At 41.5% G+C, this 14,213-nt stretch overlaps 1 protein-coding gene across 25 annotated transcripts in view; it reads right to left on the bottom strand.

The window, feature by feature from the left end:
* Positions 1-14,213, bottom strand: part of nrxn3a (neurexin 3a) — a 336,640-nt gene that overhangs the window by 19,882 nt on the left and 302,545 nt on the right. For all 25 annotated transcript variants that reach the window (XR_001198455.4, XR_001198457.4, XR_001198456.4 and 22 more), the window contains one exon: positions 13,521-13,819. Coding sequence is in view for 20 of the 25 variants with exons in the window: in XM_010878613.4 (XP_010876915.3) it covers positions 13,521-13,819 (299 nt within the window). In the remaining 5 variants the exon portion in view is untranslated. The remainder of the gene's footprint in view (positions 1-13,520; positions 13,820-14,213) is intronic.

The following is a 14,213-nucleotide window of genomic DNA, read 5'->3' as shown; positions in this document are numbered from 1 at the left end:
TGTTGAAGCATGCACAGTAACATGTGATGCAGAAAGTGATGTCTACAAATCTATGTTATGTTTGGATTGGCATTTATCTAATTCTGTATTTTTCTTGTGGTTCTTGAGGATATTTTGGAAGGGTGTCCACGTCAAAGCCGAGTTGCTGTAATTTCTCCATTTGTAAAGTTTTTGTCTCACAGTGGACTAAGTGAACCTCAAATCTTTCATAGCCTTCCCCAGAGTGATGTGCTCTCACTACTTTCTTCTAGATGTTCTCTGAGCTCTCTTTTCCTCTTGTCAATAGTGTGTTTTGTAATCATCTGTATGGGTAACACCACACTGACCAGGTTTCTTGTTCCTATTCATTAGAGTTCCACCCAAACTATTTCCTAGAGATCCCTCCTTTGTTGATTGGTTCATTTGGTACCCAATTATTTACCCACCTGATTCTACTTACCTACTTGATTTAACCAATGCAACTTGGGGTTCACTTTTATTTGCACCTAATTCATTTTTAATTTTTATGCATGATTGCCTGTGTTATGTCAGATAAAAAGATTGCATGGTAAATACTAATAAAATGTACAATTGCTCAAGGGGTTTACATACTTTCAAGTGCCAATGTAGATTTGCCTGGACGTCATTCATTTGTTTGTTATTAACACAGCAATTCAGACAAAATGGAATTATTTAATTTGAGCTGATATAACTATACTTATGTGTAGTTTATTTCTAAGGCAGTAATCCATTAGAAATACACAAGCTACACAGTGGCATTTCGGTGCTCATTGTCTGCATGAGATATATATTGTACCATTTAGGTCAGTTGGTTTGAGCATGGTACTTGCAATGCCACATTTGTGGGTTCTATTCCCAAGAGGGGTGGTAATAAAATGTATGCACTCACTGCTGTAAAGCACTCTGGATAAATGAATACATTATAGGATTAGCTCTTTACTTAATAGCGAGCAAATTGATGTTCAGAGCAGTTTAGTCTTCATCTGAAAACTAAAATCTGATACATCCTTAAATATATTGATTGAATATATATATTTTCTTTTTTTCTACCTCTGTAGAAAAACACAGCGCATAGGAGTCCAGCAGTCAGCTTTTTACCAAATTACCTAGGTGCACTATAATCGATTAGGAGCTGCTGCCGGGAGGCAGGGGCGCGCGCGCTCGCGCGCGTGTGTGTGTGTGTGTGTGTGTGTGTGTGTGAATGTTTGTGCATGAGCATACTGTATCTATGTGTGAGAATAAACATCCCTGCAGTGCAAATCAGGACACAGACGGGGCTCCACCATACTACATTTACATGATCTATGTATGGCCTGTCGGGGTACACATCACACCGCTGAGTCACAGAGCTTGACTAGGGTTAAACAGCATGTCGAATGGGACAAAATGGCTTCCATTTCAGAGAGTTATAAACGTCAGTATTAGTTGTCGTTTTGGAAATAGGTACAGTCACTGTGGGACTAACAACTATTTTGATAATCGGTTAATCTGCCGATAACAACGTAAATAAATTGATTAATCAAATCCCCCAAAAACATTCCATCATTAAATTCAGATTTTTTTAAACTAAGGTTATGTGTTCTTCATTTGCATAATGCCCTATTCAAAACAACTTGAAATAGCGCTAATTTATCCCACCCTGAAAACAAGCTGGAGGATGTGGCCTTTTTCTGTCCTTCTCCCTTGTCCACTGCACTCTGCGTTAATCTGAACTGCCTGACTTAAATTATAGTAGATATAGGCTTTAGTAGTTATAGGCCTCAATCGTAGGTATAGCCTTCACAATCCTTCAGCTGTATCTAAACATTTATACCTCATCTTTTGTTTCCACTCCAGACCCTGAGTGCCTTTTCCGTTTATCTCCAAACACACCGAGAGAGTGAAGAGAATTACTTCTAAAAACCATGAAGTCAGAAGGCTCCATAAGTCTCTGCTCTCTTCCCTCTCCCACTCTCTCTCTTGATCTCTCTCTCTCTCTCTCTGGTAACCTTGCATAATTGCATGTTAAGTCCAGGGAAGTTGTCAGTTGAATGGTCTTCTATGGTAATGGGTCTAATTCCTCATCTTTGGTTATTCATGACAGTATTAGTCTAACTGTGCCATCTCACACCAGCTGAGAAGTCTGACCTGCCATTTAATTACTTCGGTAGCCAGACTCAAACCCATGTGCATGTTAAATCTGTTAACTTCAGACACTGAATGCTTTAAGTCATAGGGTCAGCAGCTTTTAGTGTCTACTGCTGCTGTTTTACAATCTAGTGTTATTTTCTTCCTTCCTTTTTATGTCTTCCAACAGTTCGATTGTTTACATAGAACAGTACATAGAACAGGTCATCTGTTTGCTAGACTGGATGCTTACAGGCCACACTCAACATCTATTCTTCCAGGGTATAAAAAAGCGATCATCTGCTGTTGATGACAACATTAGAACTGATGGCCGACCGCATATTCTGATGTACAGGCTGCTTATAATTTACAAGAAGAAGCTGTAGGTATATGGTAAGAGTGGTAAAAATGGGAAAATATTGCCAGACAGAACTCACTATGCACATTTCTATTGTTGAGATTACTGCGCTTGACTATTCATGTGTTGTCTCCTGAAGTACATACCACCAAAGCGTTCTGCTTCTTGTCACACCTCTTGATTGACCAGAAAGTGATTTGAGGAGGGTGCTCCTCCGGCTAACGACCACAGCACTGAGCTTACGGTGATTAGTAGTCAACAGAGCATATCTCTGTCTGACCATCCCGTTCCCCAACACAGACGCCGCTGATCGTATTTGCAGCCTCCACTATGCGACCTCCGGTCTGGCCAGTATGACATGACATGGGTAAGAAGACATGTCGCAAGGGCGCAACATCACTGACATACTGTCACTAATCTGTCTCTCTGTTGTCTGAATACGGGACACATTAAGTCAACTAGGTAAATGTGATTGTGTTCCTTATACACTGTAACATGGTGAACAGCTCACATTATGCTACAGGACTATTTTCTCAACACTTTTAACACTGACCCGTCTCAAACACCACCTCACCCACTCCTCAGAAAGAAGATCTTCTTGGAAAACAGGCCCAAAATAATATTACAAGGGAAAGAGAGAAAGATGAATGTATTCATACGAACATTGGTGTTAACTAAATTGTTAGACTCATTGGTTCATCCTTAGTGGTACATTTGAAATAATTAATAAATATTATTGTATTTTAATCTTAGATTGATGTCATATTATTTGATAGTCACTGACAGTGCCTTTCTGACCGGGCCCCAGAACAACTCGTCCCATGCACCATTATCCACTCCTAGCACACGAGAGACCGAAGGTCGGCCCAGAAGGCACCCATCCGCAGAGTAAGTTATTCAGAAAATGTGAGGAAATCCTACAAATACATACATACAAGTTAATATATAGAAGTGAATATGTAAATATATTATACAGTGCTGTCCGAAGGTATTTCAACCCCTTCTAGATTTGGTTGTTCTTTGGTGTGCACCATGACATGTCTTTTAATCTGACATAAAAGGGTTATATTTACCAATTCCATATATGTTGGTTTAGAGGAAATGCATGTAGTAAAAAACTACATTGAAAAGGAATTAGTGCAGGTGCAAAAATAAAGGTCAAATCAAGCAGTTAAGTAGTTTCAAGTGTGTAAATAATTGGGTACCAAATGAACAAATCAATGGAGGGATCTTTAGGAACGAGTTTAGGAGGTACTCTGATAGAGACAAGAATACACGGATGAAAGCAAAACACACCATGCTGAGAGGAAAGGAGATCTCAGAGGACATCAGGAAGAGGATAGTGAGAGCACATCAGTCTGGGAGGCAAATAATTAACAAATGGAGAGCATTCAACATGACAGATATTGTGGAATTGACAAATGGTTCAGGAAAGGGTTAAAGTTAGGGTTAGGATAAAGGTTAAGGTTAGCAGATAGGTAAAATCATGCTGATTGTCACAATAAAGTGACTCCCAATAAAGTGTTACTGTTATTATTGCAATGCAGTTACAGTTACTTATTATTACTGTAATTGCTTTACGGTTGTTTATTATTACTTTGATACAGTTACAGTTGATTATTATTACTGTTATACAGTTACTGTTGTTCATTATTCGTGCAATATAGTAACTGTTGTTTGTTAATACTGTAATTCAGTTAGGGTGGTTGTTAATACTGTAATACGGTTATGGTTGAAATATTGAGCGTATAGCATGTGTACTTTACATTTGTCAGTGAAGTTGAATTATTCATTGTTTAATAGGCTATTTGCTCAATTCATAATGGCATTTTATAAAGGCTGTTTAATAATGTAGATATGAGAAGAGCAGCATCAGATTGTTTTACTAAGCATGCAACTTAGATGTGAAGGAGTCAAAGAGCTAAAACTCCGTAGCAAATGCACATACACTAAGGAACAAAACAAAGTCCCGGGCTTAATGTTATTTTCTAGTGCAGTTTCCTGATTCATGCAGATTGCTGAAACAGCATGGAGTGGTAAGTTACCCTGAAATACTCACCAAGGTTTACAAATGTGCATGCAATCACACACACGTGCACACACAGTCATGCGCATCAACTCACACATTGCTAATGCACATTCTACCTACACAAAAACTACATCTATAGGACAAATCCATACCAAGACAAGGACCATTAGTACATAACATACTTTAAAAGAAGCCCAGTCAAAAGAGGAGTATACAAAGGCTCCTCTTTATTAAGCCATGAAAGGAGAAGTGGCCATATTTTAAGTTGACACGGTAGAACATGCAGCAGAGGCCACCAAGAACGTTTTAACCCAACAAAGGTTTAATTGTGATTAAAGAGACTTGTTGCCAGACAAGGGTCTGAGGGACATTTCCATATAGTGTAAAATGCAAACAGTCACCTTCTGTGGGATACCTTCCTCACATCTGCTCTCTGCAACCTAGGAGGTCTAAAGATGATCTCTCACTGAAGGTTCAGTGGAGTGGAATGAACGGCAGTGTCGGAGGGTCTTTTTCTTGTATGAACAGAATTAGAAAAAAAGCAACTACCAATCTCTCCCACTGTTCTAATATCCTCAGCAGCAGCTCTTGTTGATAGGACAACACGGTGTTAGTAACCAGGTGAATGACAACACGGTGTTAGTAACCAGGTGAATGACAACATGGTGTTAGTAACCAGGTGAATGACAACATGGTGTTAGTAACCAGGTGAATGACAACATGGTGTTAGTAACCAGGTGAATGACAACATGGTGTTAGTAACCAGGTGAATGACAACATGGTGTTAGTAACCAGGTGAATGACAACATGGTGTTAGTAACCAGGTGAATGACAACATGGTGTTAGTAACCAGGTGAATGACAACATGGTGTTAGTAACCAGGTGAATGACAACATGGTGTTAGTAACCAGGTGAATGACAACATGGTGTTAGTAACCAGGTGAATGACAACATGGTGTTAGTAACCAGGTGAATGACAACATGGTGTTAGTAACCAGGTGAATGACAACATGGTGTTAGTAACCAGGTGAATGACAACACGTCTGAGTCAGGGGTCAGATTGCTGCGTGTGTGCGTTGCCCCTCCCCGCGTACCTCTAGCACAGCAACATTTCTCATTGCTATACAACTTTGGGAATAGAAAAGTTGTATTTAGATATTGCGCGCGTTTTGAATTCACTTGCTGTCAAGGCAATGGTTGTTGTCTAAATATGCTCAGATATAGTGGGCCTTCGCTTGAAAGGAGACATCCATATCGTCCGCGTGTTCATGGGCTCCTTACATCTTTTTCTTCTACCTGCGATTGGGTCACACGGTTGAAGTAGTTTGTCTTTTTCTTTCTCTTTTTGTTTTCCTCTGTCGCTTTGTCTGTCTTTAGGTCTCTGTCCCTCTCTTTCGCTCAAAGTATAAACACCAGTGTCCACTAAAATCACGGGGGCAGACACACACGTGATATCTGATCCCACTACACCAGACAAATAAGCTTGTTTCATTTCCATAGAGAGATATAACCCCCCCACCCCCACCCCCCAGCATATTGAGACAGTCAAGCATCTTTATTGCCTATGGATATGACTCTTTGACGTTAACCTAGTGTCCTACCAAACCTGTTTACTTGCACATTTTGACCTACAGTGGTTATTAAAGGAAAACACTGGCCTGGCATTTAGTACAGTAAGGATTAAGTTACATTTGGATTTAAAACCGCTTTCATTAGGGTCCAGTGGGACCGCATCCTGGGCAACGTCAGGATTTATCTGCCCTTGTCGGTTTTTACGGCCCCATAAATTGACACAATAACGGTGTTTACGGCCCACGGTAAAGCGCTGGCTAAATGAAAGCCTTGGTCGGCGGGGTGGGGCCTGCTCCATGAAGACACGATCCCCTCGGCACCTGACACCTACCTCCCCTTCCTCATTAGTGAGTATGACCGCTAAGTGCCAAATATATCACAACAGACAAAGTTTTCTCTGTCCAGTCAGTCTGCCCGTGTGTGTGTGTGTGTGTTTGTGTGTGTGCGCGATGAAGTGTCTGTTGTGTAGTGTGTTGTGTGCATGTGCTGGTTAAAGGGCGCAGTGAAAGAGGACACCCTTCCCTGGTCGTGAATAATGCAGTGGCTGCAGTGAAAACATATGAAACCTACTACTAATGCCCCTATAATGATCCACCCAGGGGAGCAGAGGAGGAGCGAGGGAGGAGCGGGGGAGGAGGGGGGGAAATGGAGAGGGCTGGATGCAGAGGGACGGTAAGAGGGATGGATAATCAGGGAAAGAGAAGGAGAGAGAGATGAAGAGTAAATGCGGGGAGGACGACGGGCGAGAGAGTAAGAAAGAGATTTGAAATAAAGAGTAGAACACTGAACATAGAGGACAATAGATATGAAGAAGCTTCAGCCAGACACCCACTAATCTAACTTAGCTTCAAAGAACACCCACCCCCCCCAAAGTGATAAACCTGAGATATTACATGATTCAACCTCCAAGGGCCCGGGTAATAAATCACAGTCTAGAACAAGCTGAATGATGGGAAAGTGAATAATGATGAAGTAAACATGCACTGTTTGTGGTGTAGACTCAATTTGCGGGGCCATTTGTGCATATACCCTCGGGGACCAACCCATCTCTCCTTAAATAACAGGCTCTGACTACTGATCCCACAGCCCATCCAGAATACTAGGCTACATTTAGTGAGAAAGAATTGAATAAAAAAATATATATATTGACTGGAGTACTTCAATTAACCTAAACTCTACCAATTATTCCATAGCGAATGTGGGGGAAGGAAAGTGGATAAACAAAGAAAAATAAACAGTACAAAGTGAAAGTACTCAATTTAATTAATTTCATTTTTTACGTGCTTGATAAAACGGATGATTGATATCAATAGACTGGCCTGGAGGGCAATGTTGAGCATTTCTAAATGGCAGCCAGTGAAATGCTGCTTCTCTTTCTCGCCCTCTCTTTCTCTCCTTCCTATCTGCCTCTCTTGCTTTCTGTCCCTGAAAGAGATCCAAGATCTATCAAAAATAATATTAGTGTGGAGCCTTAGAGTCCTGGCTATTTTAATTCTACTGTAACACTCGAACACCGCTTACTAAACACATCTATTTAAATCCTGGTGTCTAAATTCTATGGAGTTGGAGCTGTTCGTCGATCACCAAAGATGTGTGTTGGGTGCAAAGACACAAAGATAGGCGCTTCCCCTCTTGTTGCAATTAGACCCCCCCCCCCCCCCATTTCCAATCATTCCTACTTTCACTCTATCCTCCCAACACCATTACAGCGTTCTTAATTAAGAGTAAGACAACAGATAGGCCCTGTTCAGGTTCCTGTGGACCCGTTAGGATAGTAGAAATGATTAATAGACGCGTGTGCGTGCACACACACATTCACACATAGTGGGGAGAACAAGTATTTGATACACTGACGATTTTGCCCCACTTACAAAGCATGTAGAGGTCTGTAATTTTTATCATAGGTACTCTTCAACTGAGAGAGACGGAACCTAAAACAAAAATCCAGAAAATCACATTGTATGATTTTTAAGTAATGAATTGGCATTTTATTGCATGAAATAAGTATTTGATACATCAGAAAAGCAGAACTAAATATTTGGTACAGAAACCTTTGTTTGCAATTACAGAGATCATACGTTTCCTGTAGTTCTTGACCAGGTTTAGACACACTGCAGAAGGGATTTTGGCCCACTCCTCCATACAGACCTTCTCCAGATCCTTCAGGTTTCGGGGCTGTCGCTGGGCAATACGGGCTTTCAGCTCCCTCCAAAGATTTTCTATTGGGTTCAGGTCTGGAGAATGGCTAGGCCACTCCAGGACCTTGAGATGCTTCTTACGGAGCCACTCTTTAGTTGCCCTGGCTGTGTGTTTCGGGTTGTTGTCAAGCTGGAAGACCCAGCCACGAACCATCTTCAATCATGCCAATGATCATCCAGATGGTCATTGGCAAACTTCAGACGGGCCTGGACATGTGCTGGCTTGAGCAGGGGGACTTTGCGTGCACTGCTGGATTTTAATCCATGATGGCGTAATGTGTTACTAATGGTTTTCTTTGAGACTGTGGTCCCAGCTCTCTTCAGGTCATTGACCAGATCCTGCCATATAATTCTGGGCTGATCCCTCACCTTCCTCATGATCATGGAGCCAGAGACCGAGGGAGATTGACCGACATCTTGAACTTCTTCCATTTTTGAATAATTGTGCCAACAGTTGTTACCTTCTCACCAAGCTGCTTGCCTATTTGTCCTGTAGCCCATCCAAGCCTTGTGCAGGTCTATAATTTTATGCCTTGGCCATTGTGGAGAGGTTGGTGTCTGTTTGATTGAGTGTGTGGACAGGTGTCTTTTATACAGGTAGAAGTCTACCTATGATAAAAATTACATCTACATGCTTTTTAAGTAGGAAAACCTGCAAAATTGGCAGTGTATCGAATACATGTTCTCCCCACTGCACACACACACACACACACACACACACACAGACTCATACACTACAGAAAGGCCTCTTCAGAAAATAAGAAGCACAATAAGATTACCTTCAAACTGTGACAGACTGATTGTTTACCCATGTTGTTTGCTCAAATTAACGTGAGAGTTAGCAGACAAGACTGTAATGGCCGCAGTGTGTGTGGTATCTATGTGTGTGAGTGCGTATGTGTGTGTATGTGTGAGTGTGTATGAGTGTGTGTGTGTGTGTGCATGCAAAGGAAAACAAACAAGAACAGTTGGTTATGGACCTAGACAATGGTTGAGTCTTTAATGAGAATCGCCCTGGGAGGTCCACCGCACACACATACACACACGCACACACAGAAACACACTATTAACTAAGCCCACAATGAAGTGTAGTACTCTAGCGGTAATGGAATGTTCCGGTCATACTACACTGATCCATGAGTAGTGAGATGGGGAATACAACAACAGTGATTGATCACTCAACCCACTGACCACCTGTCAGTATCTATGGCCTCTTTCTCTGCCCCCTCTTTCTCTCACCCCCCCCCATCCCATTCTCTCACTCCCTCTCTTTCTTCCTCACTCTCACTTTCGCGTCCTCTCTCCTCAATCCCTGGTTTTTATTAGTGAGATAGCAAACGCCTGGTCAGCCAAAGAGAGAAAGAGGAAGTGGATGTGATTAACACAGCTCTCCTGTACGTGTCACCGCCTCTCTCAGCTGTTATTCATCACATGCTCCAGATTGACCTCCACAGGAAATCCATTCTCCATTAAACGGGGGAGTGGGAAATTTCCCTTCTTTGGCCTCCTTTGATATATTTTTTACTCCTGTTGTTGCAAGACACTCAAAATGTCCCATTTCTAATCTCTCTCTCTAGCTCTCCCTCTAGCGCTTTCTCGCTCTTCCATTCTCTCTCTCTAGTGCTCTCTCTTGTTCTTCCTCTAATCTCTTCTCTTTGTTTTCTTTTCCTTTTGTGTTTTGCATATCATTTCCATCCAGAGAACAGAAGTTTGGGTTTGTGAAGCCTGACTGAGTAACTACAGTATCATCGGTATTGCTTACATGTTAAGTGCTGTGAAAAAGTATTTGCCCCCAGTCAGATTTTTAGCATTTTTGCATATTATTTTAGATTGCACTTTTACATTGATCGTTGTGTGGGTTGTAATACAAAGAGGAGGTCTGAGAAAGAATTTCAAAAAGTGCTCGCTTCATTTGTTTGCTGTGGTAGGTAATAAAACATGCACTCTTTCAGGTGTAAAAAACAGATTGCCCCAATAAAAAGCATCATTAGTGTTGGATGTTTTAGCACTGCTAATTTAGACTAAATAAATGTTTGTGAGAACGAATTGTTTGAAATAACAATTACATAATATATTATAACATTTTCTAGTCACGTTAGTAACAAGAAAGTCAACATGTGCACAGTGCTTTATCAAGACCCCTGACCCAGAAGATGCATAAACGTTGCTCTCTTTTCAAACAAGTGCTGTTGTTGGTGACAGTAGAATTGTTTAGGTGCCAGTGTGAAATATTATAGTAGCTTCCCAATAAATAATTTTATTTTCTGATTCTGATTATACAAAGGGCTTCTAGACGAGACTTGCTATTTCACTGCACAATTGAAATGTTCACCCCTTTTTCACTACAAAAAAAACCTCCTACACAAATCTGGCAATAGGTCTCATTCATCTAAATTTTATTTTTTTTGTGTAAAAATTCTCTAAATCTGACAAATGTTGGCTCTTTTGTTCAGATGGCAGTTGTCAACACACAGTTTCCAATGCCATATCATGCCACAATAACAAGAAATGCCTGAACTCTGGTAAAACGTGGTAGGCCTCATGTAATCACAAAGACACTGGGCTAAAATGGGACTCATGGCAAAGTAGCAAAGCTGAAACCACTGCTCACTAAGAAAATATTTATGATCATGTCGAGTTTGCCAAAAAGCCCCCCTCTTGATCCTCAAGAGTTCTGAACAATGTTCTAAAGACACATTTCAAGTAACATGGGCCCTGCTAGGTCTAGTTAAAACCAAACATTGCATTCCACATTAAGGACCTCATACCAATTTTCAATCATGGTGGTGGCAATGTCGTGGATAGGGTATGCTTTGCCACAATCAGGGCCTTGAAAACCAGCCATCACTGGGACCATGAATTCAGGTTTGTATCATAGAATTCTACATGAGGATGTCAAACCATCCAGCCTTGAACAAAACGATGATCCAAAACAAAAAAGCAAATCTACATTAGAATGGTTGAAGAACAAGAAATATAACGTTTTGGAAGGGCCTAGTCAAAGCCCAGATCAAAACCCAATTGTGCCAGGACCTTAAACAAGCAGTACTAAAGTAGCTCTGCATTGAGGATTGGGACAAGACTGATCAATAAGAACGGGAAGCATTTGGTTGCATTGAACATTTTCTCTTGCTTTGTTGAATGGGTGTGCTAGCGTACATCTCTTTCTTAGTTGAATGGGTGTGCTAGCGTACATCTCTTGCTTAGTTGAATGGGTGTGCTAGCGTACATCTCTTGCTTAGTTGAATGGGTGTGCTAGCGTACATCTCTTGCTTAGTTGAATGAGTGTGCTAGCGTACATCTCTTGCTTAGTTGAATGGGTGTGCTAGCGTACATCTCTTGCTTAGTTGAATGGGTGTGCTAGCGTACATCTCTTGCTTAGTTGAATGAGTGTGCTAGCGTACATCTCTTGCTTAGTTGAATGGGTGTGCTAGCGTACATCTCTTGCTGAGCCACCATTAAATTAAGGTGACGATTACTTTTTCACAATAGGGGCTCAACAGTTTTTTGTTATCTGTTAACTCTGAGTCTCTGTTATCTTATATTAGGTTTTGGTTGAAGATCTATTAACATACATTGTCAAAAATATACATTTAGGGTATATTTTGTAACATGTTTTCCTATATGCAACCTTTGGTTTCCAACCACACCTACACATTTAAGTTTATCTGAACTTGTTTGTCTTTTACTTATCTTCTTGAGTGGAAAATAAATAAAACAAAACACCAAAGGGTCTTGTGGGAACCGGTAGATATGTAACATGGATAACCCAGCAGGGGGTGTTTAAAAATTCAATAGTGTCTCTGCCTTTCCAGGTACACTACAGCAGAGCACTAGAGCAGCTGTGAAGTTCACTGGGAAAGGCTGGTAACGCTAGGGAGCTGGCATCCTTTACCATGAGAACCGCCATACTCCATGTCAAAGTCCCTCCGTGCAGAGTTATGGCTTTAATATCATGACCGCTAGCTGGGTCCATTTGTTCTCCAGGGCATCTATGAAATGGTCAACGTGATTATGTTTTTCACTCAGCCACAGACTTTTATCGGCTCCAAGCTGCAATTTTTGTAAAGCGTTGTGATTTAGACGGCCAAAGAGAAAAGGAGAGAAATGGAGGTCAGTTGGAATTTAGACGTTTTTAGAGGGGGAGCAGAGATCTATCTTTCTTTGTGGGAAGGGGACACCTGCAGTACACATAGACACACTAAATCCTGATTTAACATACGACCAATTCATCTTCCCATTTCAATGTTAGAATAGTCACAGATCAAATATATATAAAAAAAATATTTTTGCATGTAATATTCAAATATTATATTAATGTTTTTAGAGATTCTGGAGATTTTTAATAGGCGGGAAATTCAATCTTACTAAAACATTAATAAAAAAAGGCACAACTCACACTGTAAACCAACCATACCAGTGCTGCATCTTATAGTGTCTGGCTGTGCTTAAAAAAAACACTCAGTGCTTTGAATGCATTGGTTTGCATAATATGAAAAACCCCTAGCGCACCTGAACACACCTGGTTAAGCGTGACAATAACTCTCCCTCTGTTTCCCACAAACCCTGGGTATAAGCCTGGGTTCATGTTTTGTGTCTTACATTGGTCTAATTAAACCAGGCACAATCCAAACACAGATAAACAATTTGTTACAATTTAAAAGTCTAAAAGACTGATATCTTGCCAGTAGCTTTCCTTTTCCTGGCCTCATTTACTTAAAGTAAAAGACAAAGAAAGCTTGTAAGACAGCCAGTATCTGGGTTACGTGGTTATTTGCGGTATATGGCAGACGGGGAGAGATGATTAAAGGCTTTGGGCTAATTCATAGAGCACAGGGTCTCTGAGCATCTCCCTGTCCCAGAGGAGAGGGGGTCCCTCTCCACACATATACTGCAATAGCTGTTCATTGGATATCTAATGGCTCAGAGATAACATATGTTGTCTGCATGTGGTCGTCTCGAAGCTGTTGCTGTTGCTTAATGCTTCTCAGGTTAGCTCATTTCATATCCCCCATTCACATGTTCGTAGTAAAAACAAAATAACTGAATAATGTGATGAGAGATATTTTGGAATACGTTGGAATTAACATAAGAAATATAAATTTACACCCCTATGAGCATCCTGACTTGATGACCAGTCACTCCTGACAAACCGAAACGCATCCCACCCTTTCATTCTCTACCACACTCTTGCATACACCACCTCCACCCGCTAATACCTCCCACCCTGACCGTCCCCACTCTTCCCCGGCCCTACCTGGATGGTGGGGGAAGAGCGGGGCTTGCGGGTGGTGGTGGTCGACATGGTGGTGGTGGTCTCGATGAAGGTGGTGGACATCTCGGGAGGCTGGGCGGTGGTGCGGGCCGACCCAGGCACTTCACCCACCAACCGGACACTGCCATTGATCTTGATGTTGGGGTTGCCCTCGGCGGCCATGTTGAGGACCTTGAGGCCATTGTAGTAAAGGCCGGACAGCTGACCCTGGTAAGGCCGACTACGGTCACTGCCGCCGATGGTGACCGTGGCCTGGGTGTTGAATATCGTTAGCTGCCGGCCTAGAAGAGGGAACCAGAACGGGGTCATTCGTTTACATTAACGAACAACAAGGAAATGAGTGACAAAGCTAAGGTTTCAGATTTGCTTTTCGAGATAGGATGTGTTGGTGGACCCCTGGGAACTTGGATTTGAAAATAACGATTGTGACGATGTATGTTTCCAGCTTAACACGATACATGCTGATTCACCATATTCTTATTGTGAATGTGTATGCTTTGGTGTTTGTGTATGTAATGAACTGTGGCCTCTGGTCAATTAGGGATGCTATAACTAGCCTGGGTCCAGTGAGTTAACCCCTGGATATATGATGCTTCTCACTGATGTCTCCCAGGATGGGATTACTGTAGAAAGACCATGGTGTTGTTATCTGTAATTATGAGACAGGAATGGGAT

Source organism: Esox lucius, chromosome 15, assembly GCF_011004845.1.
Source record: "Esox lucius isolate fEsoLuc1 chromosome 15, fEsoLuc1.pri, whole genome shotgun sequence".
NCBI lineage: Eukaryota > Metazoa > Chordata > Actinopteri > Esociformes > Esocidae > Esox > Esox lucius.
This window is presented reverse-complemented; position numbering and strand designations above follow the sequence as displayed.